Source organism: Biomphalaria glabrata, chromosome 1 (assembly GCF_947242115.1).
Source record: "Biomphalaria glabrata chromosome 1, xgBioGlab47.1, whole genome shotgun sequence".
Lineage (NCBI taxonomy): Eukaryota > Metazoa > Mollusca > Gastropoda > Planorbidae > Biomphalaria > Biomphalaria glabrata.
Genome location: NC_074711.1, coordinates 80,681,072 through 80,705,774, shown reverse-complemented (window position 1 = coordinate 80,705,774; position 24,703 = coordinate 80,681,072). Strand labels below are relative to the sequence as shown.

At 38.8% G+C, this 24,703-nt stretch overlaps 2 protein-coding genes across 4 annotated transcripts in view; both read left to right on the top strand.

Moving 5' to 3' along the window:
- Positions 1 to 476: 476 nt before the first annotated feature.
- Positions 477 to 24,703, top strand: part of LOC106074492 (ceramide glucosyltransferase-like) — a 44,086-nt gene continuing 19,859 nt past the window's right edge. Inside the window, exon 1 of one of the 3 annotated variants that reach the window (XM_056017979.1) lies at positions 477 to 658. The gene's annotated coding sequence lies outside the window, so the exon portion shown is untranslated. Of the gene's footprint in view, positions 659 to 13,564; positions 14,631 to 24,703 lie in introns of those variants that run through there. The other 2 variants (XM_056017982.1, XM_056017988.1) reach the window with 2 other exon arrangements.
- LOC129926414 (uncharacterized) lies at positions 9,769 to 23,245 on the top strand. The gene is made up of 2 exons (XM_056030205.1): positions 9,769 to 9,869; positions 22,864 to 23,245. Exons 1-2 carry the CDS (start codon positions 9,769 to 9,771, stop codon positions 23,243 to 23,245), a joined length of 483 nt encoding a protein of 160 aa, XP_055886180.1.

Here is a 24,703-nt window from a genome sequence, read left to right as displayed (position 1 = left end):
CTAACGTCTAAAACCTATTATATAAGATTTAGGATATTTATATAATTAAATGTAAATTTGTAAGATTTTTAAAGTTTTTTTTTAGCGATATATTATTGAAATAAATATTCTAACTAGACAAGATCTACATTAGGTACATAGTAGAACACTAGCCTAATATTACATTAATTAAAGTTTAGTTAAAATAAAATTAAAGGAGTCATTTGAAAATGTTCATTACTCATTGAACTTGAAGCCCATGCATTTGTAGGCTTTTTTTTTTTTTCAGATGGATATATCTACACAAAGTTTACAATGGGTTATTGGTGTACACATAGCCCTAAAGAAGATGAAAATCTTTAAAAAAAAATATAAAAAAATTGGCATGTGCGACTGGAACGTGTGGTAGTTTACATTACTAAAGAGTCGCGTCTAGTAAATCTTTACCCACCATGTTGTACTAGACCAGAGACGGTATCGATACCATTCTTCTGTGACGACAAGAATATCACTGTCACCTATTTTAAAAACTGTACAGGTGTGTCGTTCTTGAATGATTTTTGCACAGTTGTGTAGATTTTTGTTTCAAATTTCACGCACCTTCGAAGACTAGATAAAGATCTAGAATCTAGATTAAATGGAACTGAGGATCTAATTACATTATTTCTTAAAACTACCGGTAAATACATTTTGATTTTCAAAATAAGTTTAAATGGCTTTTGAAAAATTTATTATTATTAAATTAAAGTATTTAATAATTTAAAGACAAATAATGAAATATAAATCTAGACTATAATCATACTCATAGATGTGCGCAATTTAATTCAATAATTGGCAATTAGATCTAGATCTAGTTCAGATAATTATATAAGTTATAAGTCATAAGTATTACTAGGGTCTAGACTAGAGTCTAGAGTCTTATATAGAACTCAGTCTATGTTGACTATGTTACTTATGTAGGCCTACTCAGTTAAAACAGCCTACTAGTAAGTTCTAGAATCATCACTCACTAGATCTATCTATCTAGATCTATATTATATACGATTATACGATATACATAGATCTGCTATTTACTATATTCTACTATATAGACATTAGTTTAGAGTAGACTCTAAGACTGCCACAATAATTGAGAATAATTAGAATATTAGATTCTTTGCATTCTACAACAAGACTACTATAATACTATAAGTGTCTATATTATACTATATTGCACTATATAGATCTAGTCAATTCTAGTCTATATATATGTAGATCTAGCTAGACAGCTAGATCTAGAATCTATTATAGGTCATCTACTACAGTCTACATTTCTACATGATTTAGGTGACTAGGACTAGAGTCTCTCTAAGCCTACTATTATAATAAGCCTATAGGGTCTAGTTCTAGATAGATCTAGATCTAAAATCTAAATATATATATATCTAGAATCTATATCTACTATTATATTATATGTCTAGATTCTAGAAATCCAGATCTATAGCAATCTAGAAATGCTGGTGACTGGTTGTGACTGGTCACACTATCTTAGCTGCTAGTAGTAGCCTACCTGGACAGTAAACTGACTTAGTCTATTCTCTAATTATACTCTAATATATATTAGAATTATTCTAGATGAATGACAATGGTTTAGTCTAAGTCTACTGCCATGCCCATGGCATTCTAGGCCCTAGGCCTACAGATCTATCAGGGTCATCTTAGGCATAGGCATTCTAGGCTCTCACCTCTCGGCAGGCATACTGGCCTACAATTGGTGGGAGCCTTGGACAGGACTGAAAACAATTTTTTTAGAGAAGATATATATATAGCAAAACTTGTTCTCAATGTTATAGACTTGACTAGACTAGGTTTTTAATAAAATTAGTTTTTTCGCAATTGTTTAAATTTATTTTTCTATTTCAGTTGGTGCCACCAAATTCACTTTTCTTAGACTTCTAATAGAGCCTCCAATTATCTAAAGCCGTCCCTGCCTACTATACTCACTATACTGCATATAGTATAGTGTGTATAGCTTTAACATTCTAGATCTAGAAGTCTAGATCTATACTAATTATATTTAATATAGACTTTATAACTCTCTGTTAAATAGAGTCTTTATAGTCACTACAGGGCCTACTATAGTGAAATGTTGGTTTTCTATATTAGATTATTAAATAAATTTAGTTGTTCTTTTTTTTTTTTTTTTTGAAAATAGAATAATGTATATCTTAATTCATTCTAGAGATGAAATATGAGTAGAGCTAGAATCTAGGTTCTAGAATCTACTACTAAATCAATCAAATTTAGACTAAAATAATTGTAATGATCTAGAACTTCTATTAACTTAAATAATATAGAATAATAATTGTATTTAAATCCAGATCTATATATTATAAAAACAAGGAGAAGTAATCCAAAAACTATTTGACCAGATGGAAACTTTATTATAATGTATAATGCATATCTGAACCTGAAGGTATTCCAGTTGTAAACATTACCTATTAAAGAACTAAGCATTGACGGTGAGCATCTGTGTTCAAAATACTTTTTCAGGCATCAATTTATCACAGTACAACTAATAGGTCTAATTGATGATTTTCCAAAGTGCTTAGGTTATTGCAAATAGAATTAAATAGGTGCAATCTTATTAGATTTCTATGTAGCATTCAATAAAGTTCACATAGTCATATAGAACCAAAAAAATCTACACAAGAAATTGAAATTTTACAAAGATGAATTAGAGAAATGAGAATTAAATTCAAGTGTGCATATCCATCCAGAAAAATGTCTTAACAAAAAAAAATAGTAACAAAAAAGAACTAAAACCAATAAAAAATTACATATATCCTATTCATTTAATTTTTTTCCACGGACTAAAAACTCAGAATAGCTAGATGTGATGATGTAGGAAAAGTAAAGGATGAAATTCTAAAAAAAAATAAATCAAATTTTACTAGCTTCCTAATATAGAAAAGTCATTTATGAATCTTGATGTAATTTAAAAACACTCCAGGACAGAGTACTAGCAAGTAAAGCAGCAATAATACATAAAACACTAGACCATAACTTACAAATACAACAACACAACGTATTAAATACTCAGAAAGACACAAATATAAATCACATTTCTTATTCCATTTGCAAGGACAAAATCTGTCCAAGTGCCACTTCTTCCCTAGTGCCATTAGAGCATGGAACAGGTTAGTGAAGATATGAAGACAAAACTATTACACACAGCACCATCAGTGTACAGATGTGAACCCCTTTCAGTGGCATGTGTGCATCTGCTGAACTAGGGGCATGATTTTAAATCAGTGCTCTAATATAATTTATATTAACATATAACTGCTACATAGGCTTGTAACTCAAGTTCATTCAAAATGGTCCAAATATCAGTTTCCGTTATTTCTACCACTTCCTCACAACTAGTAGTAATACTGGGTATTAAAGTTAGTGACAGACTGGCTTCTAAATACGTTTTTTACTCTACTTAGAATCACATGTATTACCCCATTTGTTTCAGTTCTGGTATGTTGTTCTGTAGGTCATTTTGTTTTTGTGCACCTGTATATACATTTGATGTAGTATTGTCTTTTAGAACCTGCCCTATCGTCCCGAGACATGACGTTAAACTGCGCTCCTCTTTCCTTAGCACTTTTGGAGCTCAAAAGGGCCCTACTTCTTTTCTATCATTGTGTCTGCCTCCTCTTTTCCTAAGTCTGCCTTCATTGATCATCACACTGTCTCCTTAACTTTAAATTCTCACTACGTCCTAGACCAGTCCGTTTGCCGTGGACTGCGACGGGTAAGGGGGGATAAAGAGATCCTGGTGTTTGAGTGGTGGCTATCTGAGGATAAACCACAACAACACAATACTTTGGCTCCAAGTTCCCCTAGACCTGAGACCCAGATGGCCCGCTCTGGGTCAACCGGCTGGTCATGCCGAGCTACCAGCATAGGTCGTCGACCTATGCTGGAGGGCGGTGGCTGGAGGGTCAATCAGGGAGCTGCTGTATTGGACACATGTCCGATGTAGCAGCTGACTGAGTATAGCACCTGTGTAGCCCTGGCGGGCTCATTCTGGACATCCGAATGGCCCGTCCCCTTGTTGGACTCGATGGCGGGTGGGGAGCACAGGTGCCGAATTAACCAAAATATATATGGACCAAAAAACACACACAAAACTACTTGCCCCAGACCTATGTCTGGGCAAGAAACGACGAATTGACGATAAAAAAGAGGAGGTCGCAAAAAGCTGTGCCACCTGGCCATCATTTCTGGTGGTTAGATGCACAGAGGAGGGAAAAAGCCTGACCAAGTTGAGCCCTTTTATTATCTATAAGGGACTCAAGTCAGTAGTGGGAGAGCCCAAGAGTGTGTCTAAGCTACACAAAACAATGGAACTCCTTGTAGAAGTAGACAGCAAGACACACTCTGATGGGCTTTTAAGATGCAGAAGACTCTGTGATCTCCAAGTGGAAGTCATGCCACACAAGAGTCTGAACACCAGCAGAGGTGTAATCAGCTCTAGGGACCTACTGGAATGCTCCGAGAAGGAAATAGTGGAGGGCATTGAAGGAGTCACCCATGCCCGGCGCATTACCAGGCGCAGGGAGGGTGAGGAGGTCAAAACCGCCACTATTATCCTCACATTCGGAACTAGGACACCGCCAGAGTATGTGAAGGCAGGATACCTACGAGTTCCAGTGAGGCCCTACATACCTAACCCCATGAGGTGCTTCAAGTGCCAGGGTTATGGACACGGCGCGGCAGTCTGTAAGAGGAACACTGTGTGTGCCAGATGTGCTGGAGAGGGTCATGAGGACAAGGGCTGCACAGCCCAGTTCAAATGCCCAAACTGTCAAGCTGGCCACTCAGCCTACTCCAAGGACTGCCCTGTGTGGAAACAGGAGGTTGCCGTGCAGGAGTACAAGGCAAGAAACGGATGTACCTTTAGCCAGGCGAAATCGGCTGTACTGGCCCTACCCAAGGGCCAATTCGGCTTGACAAAGACCTACGCCCAGGCTGTTGCTAAGAAAGGAAGATCCATAGCCACACAGACGGACACATTGACCCCACCACCCCCTCCTCCTCCCCCAACTCAGAAGAAAACACCGCCAAAGAACACACCTCTGAAGAAACAAGAAAGCCCTGTTGTCATGCTAAAGAACAGGTTCTCTGTGCTCGCTGATGAGAGCATGGAGACTGAGCAGCATGTCAAAACCAATACTCCGGGAGAACCCGGAGACATCATGTCTGACACAGGTTCTCCTCAGAGAACCCAGCCAGACACCCCAACCTCTACTGAGTTAGAGGTTGACCAACTCCCTAAGGGGAGAAATCAAAGCGGAGAGGATGCCCGAGGTGAGAGAGGAGGAAATAACCTCCGCTCTAACCAGAGGGATCTCCCCTCTCCAGAGAGAAAGACTTCCCCCAAAAGGGGGTTGTCCTCCTCTCCATCCAAACCCAAGAATAAAAATACCAAGGTCACTGGAATAAAGGGAAACCCCCCCCGGGGGCCTCCCAAGGCCAAATAGCTCCAAGTAGGTCATCTAGAATAAGCCATGGATTCCAGAATTGTACAGTGGAATTGTAGAGGCCTCAAGGCCAATTACGAGGAAATGCAGCTACTGATGGACTCTGAGACTCCTGTAGCTGTCTGCTTACAGGAAACATTTCTAAAAGATTGCATCAGCTTCCGAAGCTACCGTGCTTACACCAAGAATGTTGAGGATGCAGAGAGAGCATCAGGTGGAGTCTGTATCCTTGTGAAGGATAGCATCCCCCATGAGAGGGTAGAACTACAGACCACACTACAGGCCGTAGCAGCTAGGATAACCCTTCACAAGGTTATCACTTGCTGCAGCCTGTATCTACCACCAGGCGCTCCATTAAACCGAACAGACATGGAGGACCTATTGAAACAACTCCCCCGGCCTTATTTAATCCTTGGGGATTTCAATGCCCATAACACCATGTGGGGATCCAACAATACCGACACAAGAGGTCGTATGCTGGAGGATATCTTCCTCCAACATGATTTATGCATACTTAATGATGCATCACCGACCTACTTGCACCCAGGAACTGGATCATTCACATGCATTGACCTCACCGTATGCGTCCCCGGACTTCTGGACGATTTTAAATGGTCAGTTAGCAATGATCTACGGGGAAGTGATCACTTCCCAATCATCATTACTAACAACCTCCCTTCATTGGGACGACCTCAGCGGTGGAAACTGAATAAGGCCGATTGGGAACAATTCCAAAAAAGATGCTCTGAGGATATCACAGAAAATATCCTCCATGAACAGAACCCAGCTGATACCTTTGCTAGCAAGCTACTAAGTATAGCCAGGAAAGTTGTACCCCTAACCTCTGCAAATCCAAAACGGCCTAGCAAACCATGGTTTGATACAGCTTGCAAAAGTGCTATTGGTGATAGGAAAAAACGACTGGCTGCATTTATAAAGAATCCTTCCCAGGAAAACCTAAAGCTATTCAGGATAGCTAGAGCAAAGGCTAGACAAACCATACGGTCAGCCAAAAGGAATTCCTGGAGAAGTTTTGTCGGCAGTCTGGATGCCAAAACTTCTGCTAGAGCGGTTTGGAAGGCAGTAAGGCGAATCAAAGGGAAAGAATCAAATGCAATAGGGCATTTGAAAAATCAAGGACGAACTGTCACGTCCCCCAGAGAAATAGCTGACTGCCTTGCATCCTCAATAGCAGAAAAATCATCCACTGCACACTACACGCCAGAGTTCCAAAAAGTCAAAACCAGGGAGGAAAGACACCCCATTGATTTCAGGTCAGAGAACAATGAAGACTACAACAAACCGTTCTCGCTTGAGGAACTGAGGGAATCGCTGGACAAGTCACATGACACAGCGCCTGGAGAAGACGAAATCCATTACCAGTTCCTCAAGCACCTTCCCGAACTCTCATTGGCAGTCCTGCTAGGGGTCTATAACTGTGTGTGGCAAACAGGCGCTTTCCCAAACAGCTGGAGGAAAGCCACAGTTATACCGATACCTAAACCGGGAAGAGACGGCTCTGACCCAGCTAACTATCGACCAATAGCACTAACAAGCTGCATCTGCAAAACCATGGAAAGAATGATTAACAGTAGGCTGGTCTGGTACCTGGAAAGGAATAAAGTGATCTCAAACTACCAGTGCGGATTCCGGCAGGGGCGGACAACAACTGACCACCTGGTAAGGCTGGAAGCTTATATTAGAAATGCATTACTCAGAAGAGAACATCTAGTAGCTGTATTCTTCGATATAGAAAAGGCCTATGACACAACCTGGAAACATGGCATTCTACGTGACCTGGCGCTTATGGGGCTTAAGGGACACCTCCCCCGTTTTGTGGAGGAATTCCTGAAAGATCGAAAATTTCAGGTTCGAGTGGGCAACTCCGCTTCTGACACTCATGACCAGGAAATGGGTGTACCCCAGGGCAGCATTCTGTCAGTCACCCTGTTCAACATTAAAATAAATAGCATCATAAATGCGCTGTCCCCTGGCATAGAGTGCTCTTTGTATGTTGATGACTTTGTCATTCTTACTTATGGGAAAAACATGAACACCTTAGAAAGGAAATTACAGTTATGTTTAAACAAAATTCAGGGTTGGGCAAACTATAATGGTTTCAAATTCTCAGACTCCAAAACAGTTAGTATGCATTTCTGTAATCTAAGGGGACTCCACCCAGACCCTGAACTATTTATACACAAAAAGAAGATCCCTGTCGTGAAAACTACAAAATTTTTAGGCCTCACCTTAGATTCCAAATTTAATTTTCTCCCCCACATTAAGGAACTTAGGAAGAAATGCCAAAAGTCATTAAACATACTAAGAGTACTCAGCCATACGGACTGGGGAGCTGACAGAGATACCTTGCTGCTGCTCTATCGGAGTCTAATTCGATCCAAGCTAGACTACGGATCCATAATATATGGAGCAGCAAGGAAGTCGTACCTAAAAATACTGGAACCAATACAAAATGCTGCCCTGCGTCTCTGTCTCGGCGCGTTTCGTACATCACCTATCCCAAGTCTCCATGTGGAGGCTGGAGAACTCCCCATGGATATAAGAATGAAAAAGCTTGCAATGCAGTATATAGTCAAGCTAAAATCCAACCCCACGAACCCTGCTTTTGACTCCATATTTAACCCCACAGAGGTAGAATTATACAATCGAAGGCCTAACGTCATACAGCCGCTGGGCCTTCGAATGAGAGAACCCATCCAAAATTTAACCCCACCCATTGACCAAATCTCTAAAATAGAAACCCCTCAGAATCCTCCTTGGCTAATGAATAAACCCAAATTAAATTTATCCCTCCTTAATTTCAAAAAAGAAAATACAGACCCAAGCATACTACAAGTCCACTTTAGGGAACTGCAGGAGAGCTACGGAGATTGTGGCACCATCTACACAGACGGATCCAAAATGGAGGGAAAGGTCGCGTGTGCCTGCTCCTTTCGGAACAAAACAATCTCCCGTAGACTCCCCGATGGCTGCTCCATCTTTACGGCCGAATTGCACGCAATATTGCTTGCACTTATGGCCGTAAAAGCATCAGAAAGGAGGAAATTTATAATCTGCTCCGACTCCAAATCTGCATTGCAAGCTTTGGGGCGGATGAAGACTGACATCCCATTGGTACATAAGAGCCTGAAGCTGTTGGACCTAATAACAGCCGACCGTAGGGATGTCACCTTCATCTGGGTCCCCTCCCATGTTGGCATTGAGGGAAACGAAGCCGCAGACAGAGAAGCAAAGAGAGCCCTAAATCATGCGGTGTCAGGAACCCAAATCCCCTACTCGGACCTGAGACAAAGTATTGCCTCTGCCACCTATCGAGAGTGGCAGAACCGATGGGAGGCTGAGACTCACAGTAAACTCAGGCAGATTGTGGCGGATGTCAGGTGGCGGCCCACATCTAAGGGTCTGACAAGGCGTGGTAGCACAACCATGTCCAGACTTAGGATTGGCCACACCTACATCACGCACTCTTTTGTACTGAAGAGAGAGGAGCCCCCACTTTGCGAGTACTGTGACTCTCGCCTCACCGTGGAACATATCCTCGTTGATTGCCCCAGATACCAGGATGTCAGGGCGAAACATTTTAGAGCCACTAATCTAAAAACACTATTTAATAATGTCGACCCTGGGAAGGTACTGGGCTTTATTCGGGAAGTGGGGCTATCTACGAAGATGTGATTTCTGAATTTGTGAACATACACTATTTACATTAGATTTTTACCAAATATTTAAATTTTTACTACCTTTACTATTTTAACTGTGAATAGACCTTAATTTTAATTATATTACTGTATAGAATCTGGCCCTTGCTGTTTAGAGAGAGAGTAGTCCTTAAGGGACTGCAGGCACGACATGGCCTAAATTGTGCCGATGTGCCTCAAATCAACAAATAATAAAATAAACAAATAGAACCTGCCCTAACCCTATGTTTGTTTGCTTTATGTTGTTGTAAATGATTATGTGGCTGAGGTATGATCATGGCGTTACTTTCTGTCTTGTCTTTAAAGAGCCAGATCTATCTTTTACCCGCATGTTGCAGTTTAAATTAATAACGTAAGTGTATATTTCAACTAAAGCATTTCCCACAGCTTTCTAATTTATTAGCCCCGAAGAGCGGTTAACACTGTGTGTGTGTGTGTGATATTTTATTTTAGAAGAGTTAGCTCCGTTCTTGGTGATGGTTATTTCTAATGAGAAAAAAAAAAAGGGGGGGGGGACTTCATTTCAAGTTTTATAAAAGAAGTCTCCCTTTAAAATGGAACATTCCCCACGTGTCAGAGCTGAGACCATCAGGAAATCGTGTAAAGCCAAGGTTAGAGGTCAAGGTTACTCAACCAAACGAAGACATTTCTCGAGGTAGAAGGTGAAGTTAACTTGTACAGGTAGCATGTCAGTCTAACATCGTGAGACAAGGTTGCATTAGTCTATTTTTGTGTTCCGTTCTGTATTAAGTTTACCCACGTCGCCCTAAAATTGACAAAAAAAAATAATTAAAACGGTAAATTTCACTCTAGATTATTGGTCGCGAAAGGCTTGTAAAATGTAAATGACTACGCTTTGGCATAGAAACGTTATATCTCGTCACCTCACATTTTTTGTTCTAAAGCGCATAAACTCGACATGTAATGGATTATTACATCTCTTTGATTGACGTTACCAATAACGCAGAATTACACGGTATGCATTTATTTATGTCATGCTGTAGCAGTAGACTGACCTAGCACAGCCAGTACAACACTCACTGGGTTCAGTACTATAGGTAATCTGTGTTATATCATGCTTCTTAAGTCTTTGACTCGATGTTAGTGTCGATGTGCTTGAATAAAAACAAAATTACGTGCGTGTCCCGGAAATAACACGAAGCAACTTGCTCTTTATTCCCCCCCCCCTCCCCTCAAACCACTTGACGTAACCCACTAAAACCTGTTTGTTTGTTTTTTTTATTCATGTTCATACTAGTTTTGTACATTCTATTACAAATCCAGTACAAAAAAGGTTATTAAAATATAGATTGGTTAGGTTTAATGTATTCTGTGATATTTGCATGCATAATCCAAAATATTGCATGTAGCCAAATCCCGAGTTAAAGAGTCTATTTGCGATGAATGGCGTTTTGATCAATTGAATACTTTATCGTTATCTGTTGCACAATAAGACCCGCTTACTGCTCTCAGTAGTTATATATGTCAGTGCTGCTCACTTCTAGACTTTCTACCCTTAAAGCTCTTTTGTTTGACCTCGTTTCCTCATCTAGGAAGATCATTCCAAGACATGCCAATCTTTGTCTTACCAAATTGAACTTGCGTTAGTCAGCATTGCTGCATCGATTAAGCTTTGATCTCCTCTTGTTTCCTCATCTAGGGAGATCGTTGCCACTGCCAATGTTGCGTGAGAATAAAAAGTAACGTTGTGGCAGAAGGTTTGACGTTTTGGCGCTGAATACTTTAGACCCATTATAAATGTTCGTTTTATTTTGCCTTTAAAAAGAACGACACATACCGGTTTCTAATTTTTGTGCATACATGATTGTTTTCAAACCTATTTGGAAGAGTTTGTTTACTCATTAGATTTTGGCTATAACCTTGTTGTGTAATGCTTAAGAATTTTAAGAACAATAAATACTTTGGAAAAAAATTTAATGTGCACACATGCACAAGCTAAAATGTTTGAGAAATTAAAAAAAAAAAAGGATAATCTTTAACACATTTACATGCATATACGATGAGTCACATGGGTTTATAATAATAATAATCTTTTATTGTCCGTACAGAAATTTGTCTTACAATTTGTGCATTTTACCAAACAAAAAACATTATAATTTAGAACTATAACAAACCAAAATGTACATTCATACCAGACTCACTCATAATTTACAGGCGAAAAGATTATATCAGATTGTTTCCATTTAATGATTTGATTGCCAGGGGAACAAAAGAGTGTTTGTGTCTGTTTCTCTTTGCTATTGGTGTTTTGTATATCTTTTGTGATGGTAAAATCCCAAAATCCTGACCCAAAGGGTGTTTTTTTATTCCTAGAATCTTTTTAGCTTTATTATAGATGTTTGTCTCAAACAGCTGCCCAAATATGGTTTGTTTTTGGTCAATGATTTTACCAGCAGCATTTAGGATTCTATAAAGTTTATTTTTATTTTTAATACTCAGATTGCCATACCTGGCAGTGATACTAAAACTTAAAATATTGCAAATGTGAGCGTGATAAAACATTGCCAAGGCCTTTTCGCTAACATTAAACGAGGACAGTTTTCTCAGCAATCGTAATCTTTTCTGCCCTTTTTTGCTGATATAATCAGTATTTGCAGTAAAATTTAGTTTATTGTGTAGGATAGTACCAAGGTATTTAAAGGTTTGCACAATTTCAATAGTCTCTCCAGCTACAGAAAAAATATTTCCCTTCTTTTCCCTACGATAATCGATTATCATTTCTTTTTTTTTTTTTTTTTTTTTTACATTTAATAATAAAAAAATTATCTTTATTGTATTTTTCAATGTGTTCTATTTCTCTGATATACTCATTTACGCCTGAGCTCTCTGAGAGCAGGGCAAGAAGAGCCGCATAATCAGCAAAAAGGACTACCGGATTGAAAATCATTGGTGTACAAAATGAACCACAATGGCGATGTCACAGACCCCTTGGGCGCCCCTGTGTTAACTATGCGTGCATTTGATATAACATTGTTTACCCTAACCCTCTGGGTCAAAAATTCATTAGCCCATAGTATTATGTATGGACTAATCTTCAACGCTTTCATTTTTTCAATAAGTAAATGAAGTTGTATGGTATTAAAAGCTGATGAGTAATCAATAAAGAACAATCTTACTTAAGTGTTTGGTAGGTCCAGATGTTTGTATGTAGACACAATTTAAAATATTTAGGATGGCATCGTCTACACCTTTACCCTTTTGATAAGCAAATTGTAAAGGGTCCAACTTACTACCAAGATCATTCAAAAGAAACATTTGAACCAGTTTTTCTAAACATTTAGACACAATGGAAGTAAATGAAACAGGTCGAAAGTCATTCATTTCCTTTGGTTTGGAAACCTTTGGCACAGATACAATGTTAAAGATTCGCCCTTTTATTCCATCGGGCCCACCAGCTTTCGTTGGGTTGACGTTTTTGAAAATGTTGCAGACTTGCTCTTTAGTAATCGCTAATTCTAAACAGTTGTTAACATTGACATCCTCAAGGGCTTTGAGTCTTAGATAATTAGTGTCCAAACGACAATAGAAATCATTTAGCTCGTTGGATAATGTTTTGTCGTCTCTTGTAGCAAGATTACTTTTACTTTTGACTTGTGCTCCTGCCATTTTGTTCATGATATGCCACGCCTGTCTCATGTCACTTGTCTTAATCGAGTCTTCCAGCTTGGTGCGGTAGTTTCTCCTCCCTTCCTCAAGAACGACGTTGAGATTTCGTTGAGCTCTTTTCCTTTCCTTCCTGCCGCCACTCATATATGCTCTTCTCTTTTTGATGATTTCCCATTTTATTTTTGCAGTGATACATGGTTTATTGTTGGGGTATATCTTGATACTCTTAGTACTGATACACATGTTTTCACAGAATTCGATGTAATTTGTCCCTGCGTCGACCCATTCTTCCAGATTTGAAGTGGTCTCTTTAAACAATTTCCAGTCGGTGCAGTCTAGACAACCCTGTAGTTTAAGAATGTTGTCTTGAGTCCACTCTTTTTTAATGACTTTGCCTTCTTTAAGTTTCGTGCGGTAATTAGGAAGCAGTTGTACTGTTTTGTGGTCCGATGATCCTAGTGCTGGCTTTTCACGAGACGTGAATGCTCCTTTGATGTTACAGTCCAGAGTTCTGTTCTCTCTTGTCGGACATGAGATGTGTTGATAGAAGGTGGGTAGATGCATTTATTAAAATCACCCAGTATAACTACTGGTGCGTCCGGTGACCTTGTCTGAAACTCATGCGCTACGCCAGCGATGATTGCACTGAGACTTCCGTCTTGGCAATAGGCGGAACATAAACCAGGACTATGTAATTGACACCAAAATCTCGTGTCAAATAAAAAGGTCTCAACGAGAGCGCCAATAGTTCTAGATCAGGACAGCACATTTTCTTTTTAACCGTGTAGTTGGTACAGTATTTGAGGTTGATGTACACACACACACATCTTTCTTCTTCTTAGACTCAGCCGTTTTGTCAGATCTCAGCAAGAGAAACCGTCAATAGCAATCAGATCGTCGTTGTCATCCTCCTCTAACCATGTTTCGGTAAACGCCATTAGACAACTTTCCCTAAAAAACGTGGTCGTGGCGTACATGGGCACATATCTCATCCACTTTGTTTCTAATTGAGCGGTGGTTAGCTAGAATAATCGTAGGAAGTGGTGGGCGAAAACCTCTTCTTCTCAGCCTTTGCCGTTGTCCTCCTTTTTTCCCTCTTTTTCCTTGAACTAAAAGAGGAAAGGTACAGACTGTTTATATGTGCATAACATGGTGGTAGAGGCGTCCTCTTTGAACGAAGCTTGAGGAGTTCGTCTCTACCATATGGGGTGAAAATATGTCCTTATTCTATGACATAATGCTGGTTATGTCTCTTTTTCCAGTGCTCACGGCATAATGGTGTCCTGTAACCAAAACATCCTTTTTCTGTTTAACAGTAGGTCCTGTGTAAATGTAAATTTTAACGTCTTGTAATGGTTCTGCTCAAGCTATTTCACCTATTTCAGACATAGGACCACGTGACGCGCATTTATAAATAGATTATTGAACATCGATTTAACATCATTCAGTATAGATAGATATGGGGGACGGACCGGCTCTTCGAATCTATAGATTTTTTGGGAAGATCGATAATTCCGTTGAGGATTTCTTTTCTTGTACAGCAAAAGGCATTTGGTTGGTTGTAATGACTGTTCACACAAGGGTTCTCCTGTACAGGTAGCTAGACGTAAACTCGTTTAATTTACCAAACTAGTAGCTTTTCAGCAGACGTAGACCAAACTATTACTTTGCATTAAATCCCAGCTATGCAATGCTGCTGTGATGGCCACGACTCCATCCTTGTGCAGTAAAGATCCGTATTGATTTCGTGTTCATTCTAAAGGATAATTAAAGCTGACATCGAGGGTAGGTGTGTGCTTTTTGTTTTGTGGGAATACTGTAATTATATAAGAAAAAAATCTCTTGGTGTCCCCCCTTGACTCTTTATCTTTTTAAAACCGATTTTCGCTACATCATAATATCAACTACGACCTAACACTATTTGTTATCGACTTAAAAAACAACAACTGACGCTTGTCATTATTGCCTTTTTTTTTTTTTTTTAAATAACTTCGATTAAAACCAAATGGCACACGTTTATTCGTGTATCTAGTCTAAAGAAATAAGTTCTATCAAAAGCTTAGCGGCAATGCGATGCAACGTTTTGATCTCCATATTTATTGTGCATTTGCTTTGGCTATTTCAAAATGTTCACTCCTACAACAACAACAAAAAACGATCGGATTTCGGTAATAGTTGACATAGCTTCTTTTAGTTCAAACTTTCTTTCTCAGGAACCATAGCTTGACGATTTCATAATTCTTTATGTGCACTCGTCAATTGATTTTTGTTTTGTATGTTAACTTCGACTTCTTGTTAGAGCAGCGTTTCTCAAACTGTGGGGCGTCCACCCCCCCCCCCCCCCCAACCAACACTCTTCAAAATAGATACTTTGAGAATGTATACAGTAATCGACTCATAACGTTATTTATTTAAAGACATTTCACAAGGTTTCCGCCAACGGGATTCTTTAAGACTTTGTCAGGTCAGATTGGTCGAGTTTCTCCAACTGTTTTAATCACTCTGTTGACCAGTCGTCTTACTAAACAAGATGGTCTAACAACGCCCATTACAGTGCTCTAGCTCAAATAACCCTTGAATTAACATATTGACCAGTACTGCCTCCTTCTTACTTTGTCTTAATTGGATTTTTTTAAAAACTAGATTGAATAGTGTACTTAAGATACCAGGATAATGTATTTCTGCAACTAGGAATGCCAAGAAACTTGTTCATTATGGGCCCTTCCACCTCTCCTTCCTTTGTTTGACCTGCGCTCTAAGAGGTGTGTAGTTGACACCAGAGTAGTGGATATCTGATGCTCAGGACTCTTAAAAATACGCTTATAGCCCCTTACCACGCTGTAGGAGATTAAAGTGCCCCCCCCCCCCACAGCTCTTAGCTAGCTTAGCGGTGGGTTTGGGGTGGGGCATGACTAGTTTGAGAAACGCTTGTGTAGAACCCCATTCTGTAGTTCTAAGCAAAAACTACTGGAGCGTAACCTATATTCAATCAGTGCCAATATTTTAGATGTCACGGTAGGTCTGCTTCGCGTCTTTTGGGTCACCTATTAAAGAGGCATTCTTACCTATAATAGGGGCTTATAAATTATTGACATCCTCTTAGTGTTCAAATTAGATTTTGGAAGTTCTGAGTACAGCAAAACTTGATCTGGGTTACAGTTACCATATTACGTGTTTGGCCTAAAGTGTTTTCAAACGTCCAAAAATATTAATCGATGTGTTTTGTTCAAAGAAAAAAAAAGATAGAAAGAATGACACATTAAACATTGCTCTAGTTGGCTACGTTTTGTTGTTGACTTTGGACGTGTTATGTATGTAAAGGGAAAACAAAAACAGACGTATGCTCCTTCGATGAGAAACTACATATTAATCGCCTCCTTTTTCACGAAACAATCCAATTTGGTTTGAGCTTTTTTTTTTAAATGCATGTCTTAATGCATGAATGTCTGCTTCCAACATTTTAGATTCCTTTTTGTCTTGGTAGCATCTCTTCATATTCGTTGCAGATTGCTGGGACATCGGAAACGATATCTTATCCGCTAGAATAGCATGGTGTAATTGTTAACATTGTTGATGGAACATCGGGATTTATGTCTAAGTTATTTGATTCAACCATTTCCAATAGTCACTCTCGGAACAGACTTGTAGCACAATTACATTCAGTGTCGTATTTAAAGAGGGTCCTAAGCTTTTTGAGATATGGAGCCCTTTTGATGTCTTTTCAGATATAGGTTAGTGCGAAATATTTCTTGAAGGTCCTATATATCTATAGCTTATGTCGACCATAGGTTAATCTGCCCTTGATTACATTGCATTAAAGACAAAGTTCTTTTTCTTAGCGCCTCTCTATTGGTCCCGCTATTGGTTTTGTGCTGGCGGTCTGTTTTGTTATTACATCAAATGTACGCGACAGCTACTTGGGGTCGTCCGAAAGCGTGCATTGACAACTAAGTGTATAAAGTATGCGCATGCGTTATCCACATTTAAAACAAGATTTAAAAGCACGTGTTTCAAACTTTAAATCATTTACATGTTTGTATGTACGGTGATGACGAATGAGTCCCTCTATTATATATGTAAAACTTTTGCCGAACTACTTTGGAGTTGTAATTCTCGTCTTAACTTTGGAAGATAAGACGTCCAGTCTTGTTACTAATTCAAAATGTTTAAAAGAAAGGCAATCATTTCAATCATTTTTTTTTCTTTATCCTAGCTTATATCTAAATAATGTTGATGTGTTGGCTTCGTTGCCATCTCGTAAAATCCGGTTGATGCGATAGTTTCCAAAGACCATCAGTTTTTGAAAGTAGAATTGATGTGTAAAGATTTAATGTTTACCTTCACTGTTGGATGTGCAGAGCTAAAATATCGGTAGCACTGAAAGAATAAGTTGTATTTAATGCGTGTATAATACTTGATTTTGTTTTGGGATCATTTTGTTTTTGGTTGATGTCCATTCAGTTCAAGCTCTTGAGACCAGCTCCATGCTCGTTTGTTTTAAGCTTTGGAATCACATGTGTACATTACTGTCTTAATAAAGATATTGTCACGTAATAACAAGTGACAAGGCTATCCCTAGAGATTTAGTTTTGAAACTAGAGCTGATTTAGTCTAGAGAAAAAATTACTTGAAACAAACTACGTGAGCGTAATCGAAAATATTCGACAAAGTATAGTTACGTCACCACTATATAATAAGTCTATATAAAGGAGCAAGATTTGTAGAATCGGGTTCATTACCTTTTAAGCTTGATATTACATTTATTTCTCGAGTTTTGCATTGAGATGATTTTCCTATTGTATATTATTACTTTGAATCTTTTGTGTGTTTATTCATTATATGATATCAATTTCAAACTTCTGAATTCTTTAAAGATTATTTCTGTGGGTTCTTAACTAATTCAAAAATCCCTGGCTACATTTGGTAATTGGGTCCTAAGTTATTATATCGTACAAACCACCCAATCCCAACTTCACAAGCGCTTACATTGTTCATGCAAAAGAGAAAAAAAATTCTTCCCAATGTATTGATATACCAATTGGAGGGGGGGAAATGGGGGGGGGGTGAATCTGTAACTTCAACAGCATAGCGTAGTTCACCCGAGCATGTAGGCCAATGGCTGTAATGGTTGTCTGTACTAAACAGTGGTATAAGTTGACACCAACATTTCAATCTTTGAGCAGACCGTCTGTAACAAGAACTGATCATATTATACATTTTATATCGAAATATCGCTCACTTACATTTAGGCACCAGTTTAACCAAATCGACACATTTCTTTAGAAACTCGTTGGCGTTCACTAGCTTTCTTTACGGAGCAATGCCCTTATTAGAAAAATGTATTTGCTTCCCTGGCCTTGAACCTGACTGTGGAAGCATTACTATTGGAACACCGTCTCGCCTTAGTCATCAGCGATGTGTGTATTTCTATGAATCAGACGGACACCAGAGAAGACTGCCTACTTAATCTTATGTTTCATAAATTTTATATTGCAATGGCTGGAAAGTCTCAAGATGCCTCTTTGTATTTTACGTTTGAGGTCGCACGCTACAAATCAATTCCCCATACTTTTTACTCTTGTTCAATCATGAAGCTCGAATGCTCCATATTAACATCTTTGTCTTTTGTTGGGCAAATTAAACTTAACGTGGTGTGGTAATGTTGAAAGCTGCTAGTCTTACTCGCCTGTATGAAGTATAACTCAAAGGGTCCGCAGAGCCCCCATGGTGTTCTACACGCAATCGTTACTTTAAAAGAAGGGAACCTAATATGCATTGAATGGACGCGTTGTTGCTCATTAAGGTCGTCCAATATTTCACTTTCCTACAGGACTTGCTGACAAAAGAAATGACAACACTATCGAATGGATGGGTCTCATTCTTGAGCAAGACTCAATGACTACTATTGGCGAGAGACTTACGAGAGATTTGGTGCCTCCAGGCCCAGGGGACACACCAAGAACGTTGTATTTTTCAGAGCATAGAGCAAAACAAAACAGGACATGTATCCCGAAAGCGAGAGAAACCGCAATACAGTCTTACGAAGGGGGGAATCTCCAAAATTACCCCCCCCCCCCCCTTTTGGAAAATTGTCCGATGCTCTTCTCTTGTCTCCGCTCCATGGTCTTTTCTGTGTGGCCTTCATCAGTCACCAAACGACTGGAGCATGCCTGGGCATTAGCTGTGGTCGAAAAAATGTCCCCACATCATTGCCCCCACCCCTCTTGCCACCAAGCACTATTTGTATCTCTCTGACGCCGAGATGAGGGGTGGCTGTGCGTAACTGACCAACACATGCGTCCAAGGCGTACCACGGCACAGCCAACGTGAGGTCACGACCACGGGCGATCAAGCGTGACGAGTAAACGGCCATTCCGAAATAAGATACCCTATTGCCTCAATGACCTGGTGGTGTTCCTACGTTCTCTAGACTTGAGGCTAAAGCTTAAAAAAAACAACACTATATAGCAGAGAGTTCAATTGTAAAGTTCGTGTCAGTAGAGTCCAGTAAATACGCGGTCAGTGGTTCGATGACACCACTGTACAGTGTTCAGTAGTGCGAGGAGGTACCACGCTACGTGAAGTGGTCTTGTTAACTTACATTAGTTGGTTGTGTCTTCTTTTTTTGTCTAGACATAGCTTCAGAAAATCAGAGATATGTGTATATGTCATGCAGGTCTTTACCTCTTTTAGTTCCAACATTACTTAATAGTAATGTGATGCAGAATTATCTTATTATATATTTCACCACGCATTAAAAAATAAACCCAACACAACTTATGAAGCTCATAATATTAGATGTAATTAGTGTAATTTTTGTTTGAAATCTTAAACCGCCTACTAAATAACAATGTCGACAGTCAGTGATGGCGCTTCCTTCTCCCTCTCTCTTCCTCTGAGGTCATCCCTCGTTACATCACGTACATGGAAGCATTCGCACTGTTTTGCACCAGTGAACCAAAGGAAAACATACACCATGGGATGCACATTAGGAGTGAAACACATTGCGTCACTCGTGCATATTCATACACGCACATTTTGTTACCTATCGTTCTAAGTAGTCATGAGTATGTTTCATAAAGAGGTGTCACATCTCATATCCCATGCTTCCTAACAGAGGTGTCACATGATTTATTCCATGCTTCATAACAAATGTGTCACATGTTATATCCCATGGGATGCCTCATAAAGCGGTGTAACATGATATATCCCATGCTTGATAACAGATGTGTCACATGATTTAACCCATGCTTCATAACAGATGTGTCACATGATTTAACCCATGCTTCATAACAGATGTGTCACATGATTTAACCCATGCTTCATAACAGATGTGTCACATGATTTAACCCATGCTTCATAACAGAGGTGTCACATGATTTAACCCATGCTTCATAACAGATGTGTCACATGATATATCCAATGGGATGCCTCATAAAGCGGTGTAACATGATATATCCCATGCTTGATAACAGATGTGTCACATGATTTAACCCATGCTTGATAACAGATGTGTCACATGATTTAACCCATGATTCATAACAGATGTGTCACATGATATTTTCCATGCTTCCTAACAGATGTGTCACGTGTCATATCCCATGGGATGCCTCATAAAATGGTGTCACATGTCATATCCCATGCTTCATAAAGAGATGTCACATGATATTTCCCATGCTCCATAACAGAGGTGTCACATGTCATGTCTTAACAACATTCCTCCATCATCCTCAAGTGCTAATTTCTGTGATCATTTATCAATGATGAATGAAATGCTTGCGTAAAGACTAACTCTGTCCATAGATTGTATTCCCTCTGCTTAGAATCATCTTGATGACGAATTCCTACAATAATAACAAATGTATTTGATCAATCAACTGTTTACTTGTTATTGTTGAAGTACATATATGTTCGTGTTCTTTGCAAACAGCGCACTCTACACATGTTGCAAATCCTGTGATGATGTACTTTAATGTTTGGGATAAGACTTTTTTTTCTTTTGAATTTGCTATCCCAGGTAAAACAACAGTGGCCTCATTGGTCAGTGTATATTGACTTGTCACCTCGGAGTACTTAAACACAGAGCTATCCACTTAAGTGTTGGTGACTTTGGACGTGTGGCAGAGAGCCCCAAACCTTGGCCAGTTAACAAGGGGGCTCTACCTCGCATCCCGGGTCGAGCAGAGTTGTGTTTGCTGAGCGCGTAAAGGCAGCACGAAACCTCTCCCAGATACCCCCTCCTCTCAATGGTCCACATAAAGAGATTGGACCATATTGCACCGAGCATGCTATAAGCACGAAAGATGCGCTATTTAAAAGCAATTTAAAAAAAAAAAAGAAGCCCGATCCAGGACAAAGAATAAGATTTGAACTTAGAAGCTCGTGTGGTCGATAATTCAATCCAATGCATTCGTCAACGTTTGATCAGAATAAGAATGTAATAATTGGTTTAAAGATTCAACAAGAGTGCAGTCTCATGCGCCGTCCCAGCTGTGGCATAAAACATTTGGTTACATTTGAGGGAAACAAAAAATGACGTTGCAGATAAGTCACGAGGATGTACTTTCCTTCCACTTCAAGGAACATCATTTCATCGGAGATGTGGATTTATTTTTGGTCTGGGGAGAACTTGGATATTGTCCACCAGATCATCAGATTTCTAATCGACATATTTATCAAACAATAGACATTACGTCTCTGACAGGTAATAATGTAACTTATTTATTTAGAGGTTTCTTAGTTCTCGGATTCAATCTGGTAATATTAAATGTCATATTTGGCTGTTCGTACCCAGTCTATATGTTACCGCTAAAGTGCAGAAATAAATTATTCTGCACATTATCTTGGTGTTGTGCAGATTGACTAGGGTAATCCGTTAATGTGCGTAAATGTGCCGATTACCTTAATAAATTGCACATTACCTACTAGGCGCTCGTTAAAGAAAAAAAAAAGTTACCTTTTACTTACTAAGCACTGGAAAATAAGATCTCTAGTGGTGTTTAAATATTTCTTGACATCAGGTTTATACAAACAATCAACAAATTAGAATCAAATCACCAAGTCATCATCTGTCAATTAAAAAACTGTAATATAAAACGCTATTACAATTAAGGAAATGAATTTGCAAAACATTTGACAAAATTATGTTTACTTAGTAGTGCCATGTGTAGATTGGTGACACTTTGAATTACATAAGACTAAGACTGCTTTATTGATCCATATGGAAATTTGTTGTGATTACAAGGATTCTTTTTCTCATTTAAAGACAACACTACAGAAACATTCACATAAATAGTACAGACACAACATAAAGAGTTCATTCAGCGATTACACACAGGCATCTTGGTCCTTATCATGTTTCCTGATCAACGACTGGCGTTGATATAGTCTGATCGAGTGAGGTACGACGAGTTTTTGTACCACTCTGTTCTCGTCTTGATTGACAGCAGTCGCCCACTTCGCGACTTGACGTAGTTATGATGGAGCGGGTGGGTGTTGTCTTCCAAGATTTTTCCGATTTTTCTTAGACATTTCTGGTCATAAAGTTCATTTAAATATGGTAATGTTGTGAGTGATTTTTGATGCCCTCTTTATAATTTTTTTCAAGGCGGATCAACAGTTTAGATGAAGCGTTGCCTTGCCAACAAGTTATTCCGTATGTTAGCAGATTTTGTATAGTCGCGCCGTAAAAATGATCTAAAATCTTCTTGTTTAGTTTAAAGCTATTGAGTTTTTGTATAGCAATTGCTCCTTGCAACAAGCACACCGTGTGTGCTACATTTAGATTAGCCTTCACATTTTCTGAAACGCTGACTACTACCAAGGGGATTGTTTTATTGCTGCTGGACGTTAAGATATTTCTACAGCAGGGACATTTTCCATCTTTCAAAGTCTCTTTCTCTTTGTAAACACTGAATTCAGATTTTGCATACAATTGCATTAGATACAAAGTTTATAATAGCTGTTTTACAAAGAACCACGGCTAAAATTTTATAAAGAACCACGGCTAAAATTTTACAAAGAACCACGGCTAAAATTTTACAAAGAACCACGGCTAAAATTTTACAAAGAACCACGGCTAAAATTTTACAAAGAACCACGGCTAAAATTTTACAAAGAACCACGGATAAAATTTTGCAAAGAACCACGGATAAAATTTTACAAAGAACCACGGCTAAAATTTTACAAAGAACCACGGCTAAAATTTTGCAAAGAACCACGGATAAAATTTTACAAAGAACCACGGATAAAATTTTACAAAGAACCACGGCTAAAATTTTGCAAAGAACCACGGCTAAAATTTTACAAAGAACCACGGCTAAAATTTTACAAAGAACCACGGATAAAATTTTGCAAAGAACCACGGATAAAATTTTACAAAGAACCACAGATAAAATCCAGTGAGCATCAGTTTTTACTCTCTATATACTTTGGGTACGCTAATTCTCATGCCTTGCATAAGAAATTGCTAACATTTCTCTTTGCTTGCTTTTCAAAAACTACATGCAAATCTAAATGTAGCCTCTTCGCACTGTTTTCTGATCCGTAATCTTTTTAAAGATGCTGCTCAATACTATCTTACCTCACCCTTCTCTTAAGGATCTGTGTCTCCACAAATTACGCAAAAAAAAAAAAAAAAAAACTTATCACACGATGCACACTTGCGGGCACCTGATGCACATTGCCTTGGTAAAATGCGAACAATTCTTGATTCCGCACATTAACGAAGCAAATCAATTTCCAGATGAGCTAGGCAATGTGCACATTGACGGATTACGAGCTTTAGCGGTTACACTTACACCATGTTGTAGCTAACCTATTCCAACAATTTGTGAGGTTTTTTTTTTGTTTTTTTTTTATCTTTTAAATTCTCATTTTACAAAATTGACTTCACGTCACATTCAACTTACTCCCTTAAAAAAAAAAATTAAAAAATCGAAATTTGGGGCTAGGTGGGGTGGTAGGGTTCAACATGCAAATAATCTTTTTCTAAAGAAAATGTTCAAGTATTTTGTTCTGTGTCCCAGACAAGACGGATATAGATCTGTTCAATCTTCTTTCAACGAAACATAGGACCCAGATCAATACGATAAACTCCCGGATACCATTTGAATGTGCTATATAAGATCAAATTTTTTGTTTAAACCTGAGTTGCTCAATTTCCTCTTCCTTATTATATCAGCATAAATCTGAAAGGAATTCTTGTTTTCATTACTTCGAACTACAATTATCAAAGATCAAGTTCTATGCATATTGCGATTTTATAATCGTTTACTGTAATGTTGGTATCCAGCCTGTGTTAAGTATTTGTAAATTGATAGTGGCTTGTGCCTCCCTCCCCCCCCCCTCCGAAAACTCTTTAAAAACCATGTTAAACGCCAGGTTTGCCTCTTTAATAATCTTCGGACTCGAAGACAAACGTTATGTAGTTTTATAAAAACAATGACTTATATAGTGTACGAATTTAAAAACAAAATATATTAAAATAATTATAACTAAGCGTATATTGAGTGAACTGGCATCAATTATTTTGATTCAATCATGCAATTAAATGTATATAGATCAAGAGAATCTAGACCAGCGGTTCTCAACCTTTTAAGCTCGGCGACCCCTTTTTACTATCCCCCACTCTGCCGCGGACCCCCCCCCCCCCCACCCATAACATACACAGCAATAGAAGAATACACTAAATACAATCCATATTTTCGATGGTCTTAGGCGACCCCTGACAAATCTTCAATCGACCCCTCAAGGGGTCGCGACCCACAGGTTGAGAACCCCTGATCTAGACTAACAATGATACATTTGTGCGATTGGAAATATTTTTACTGCCTTTGAAGTGCAACTTTCATGCTTAATGCA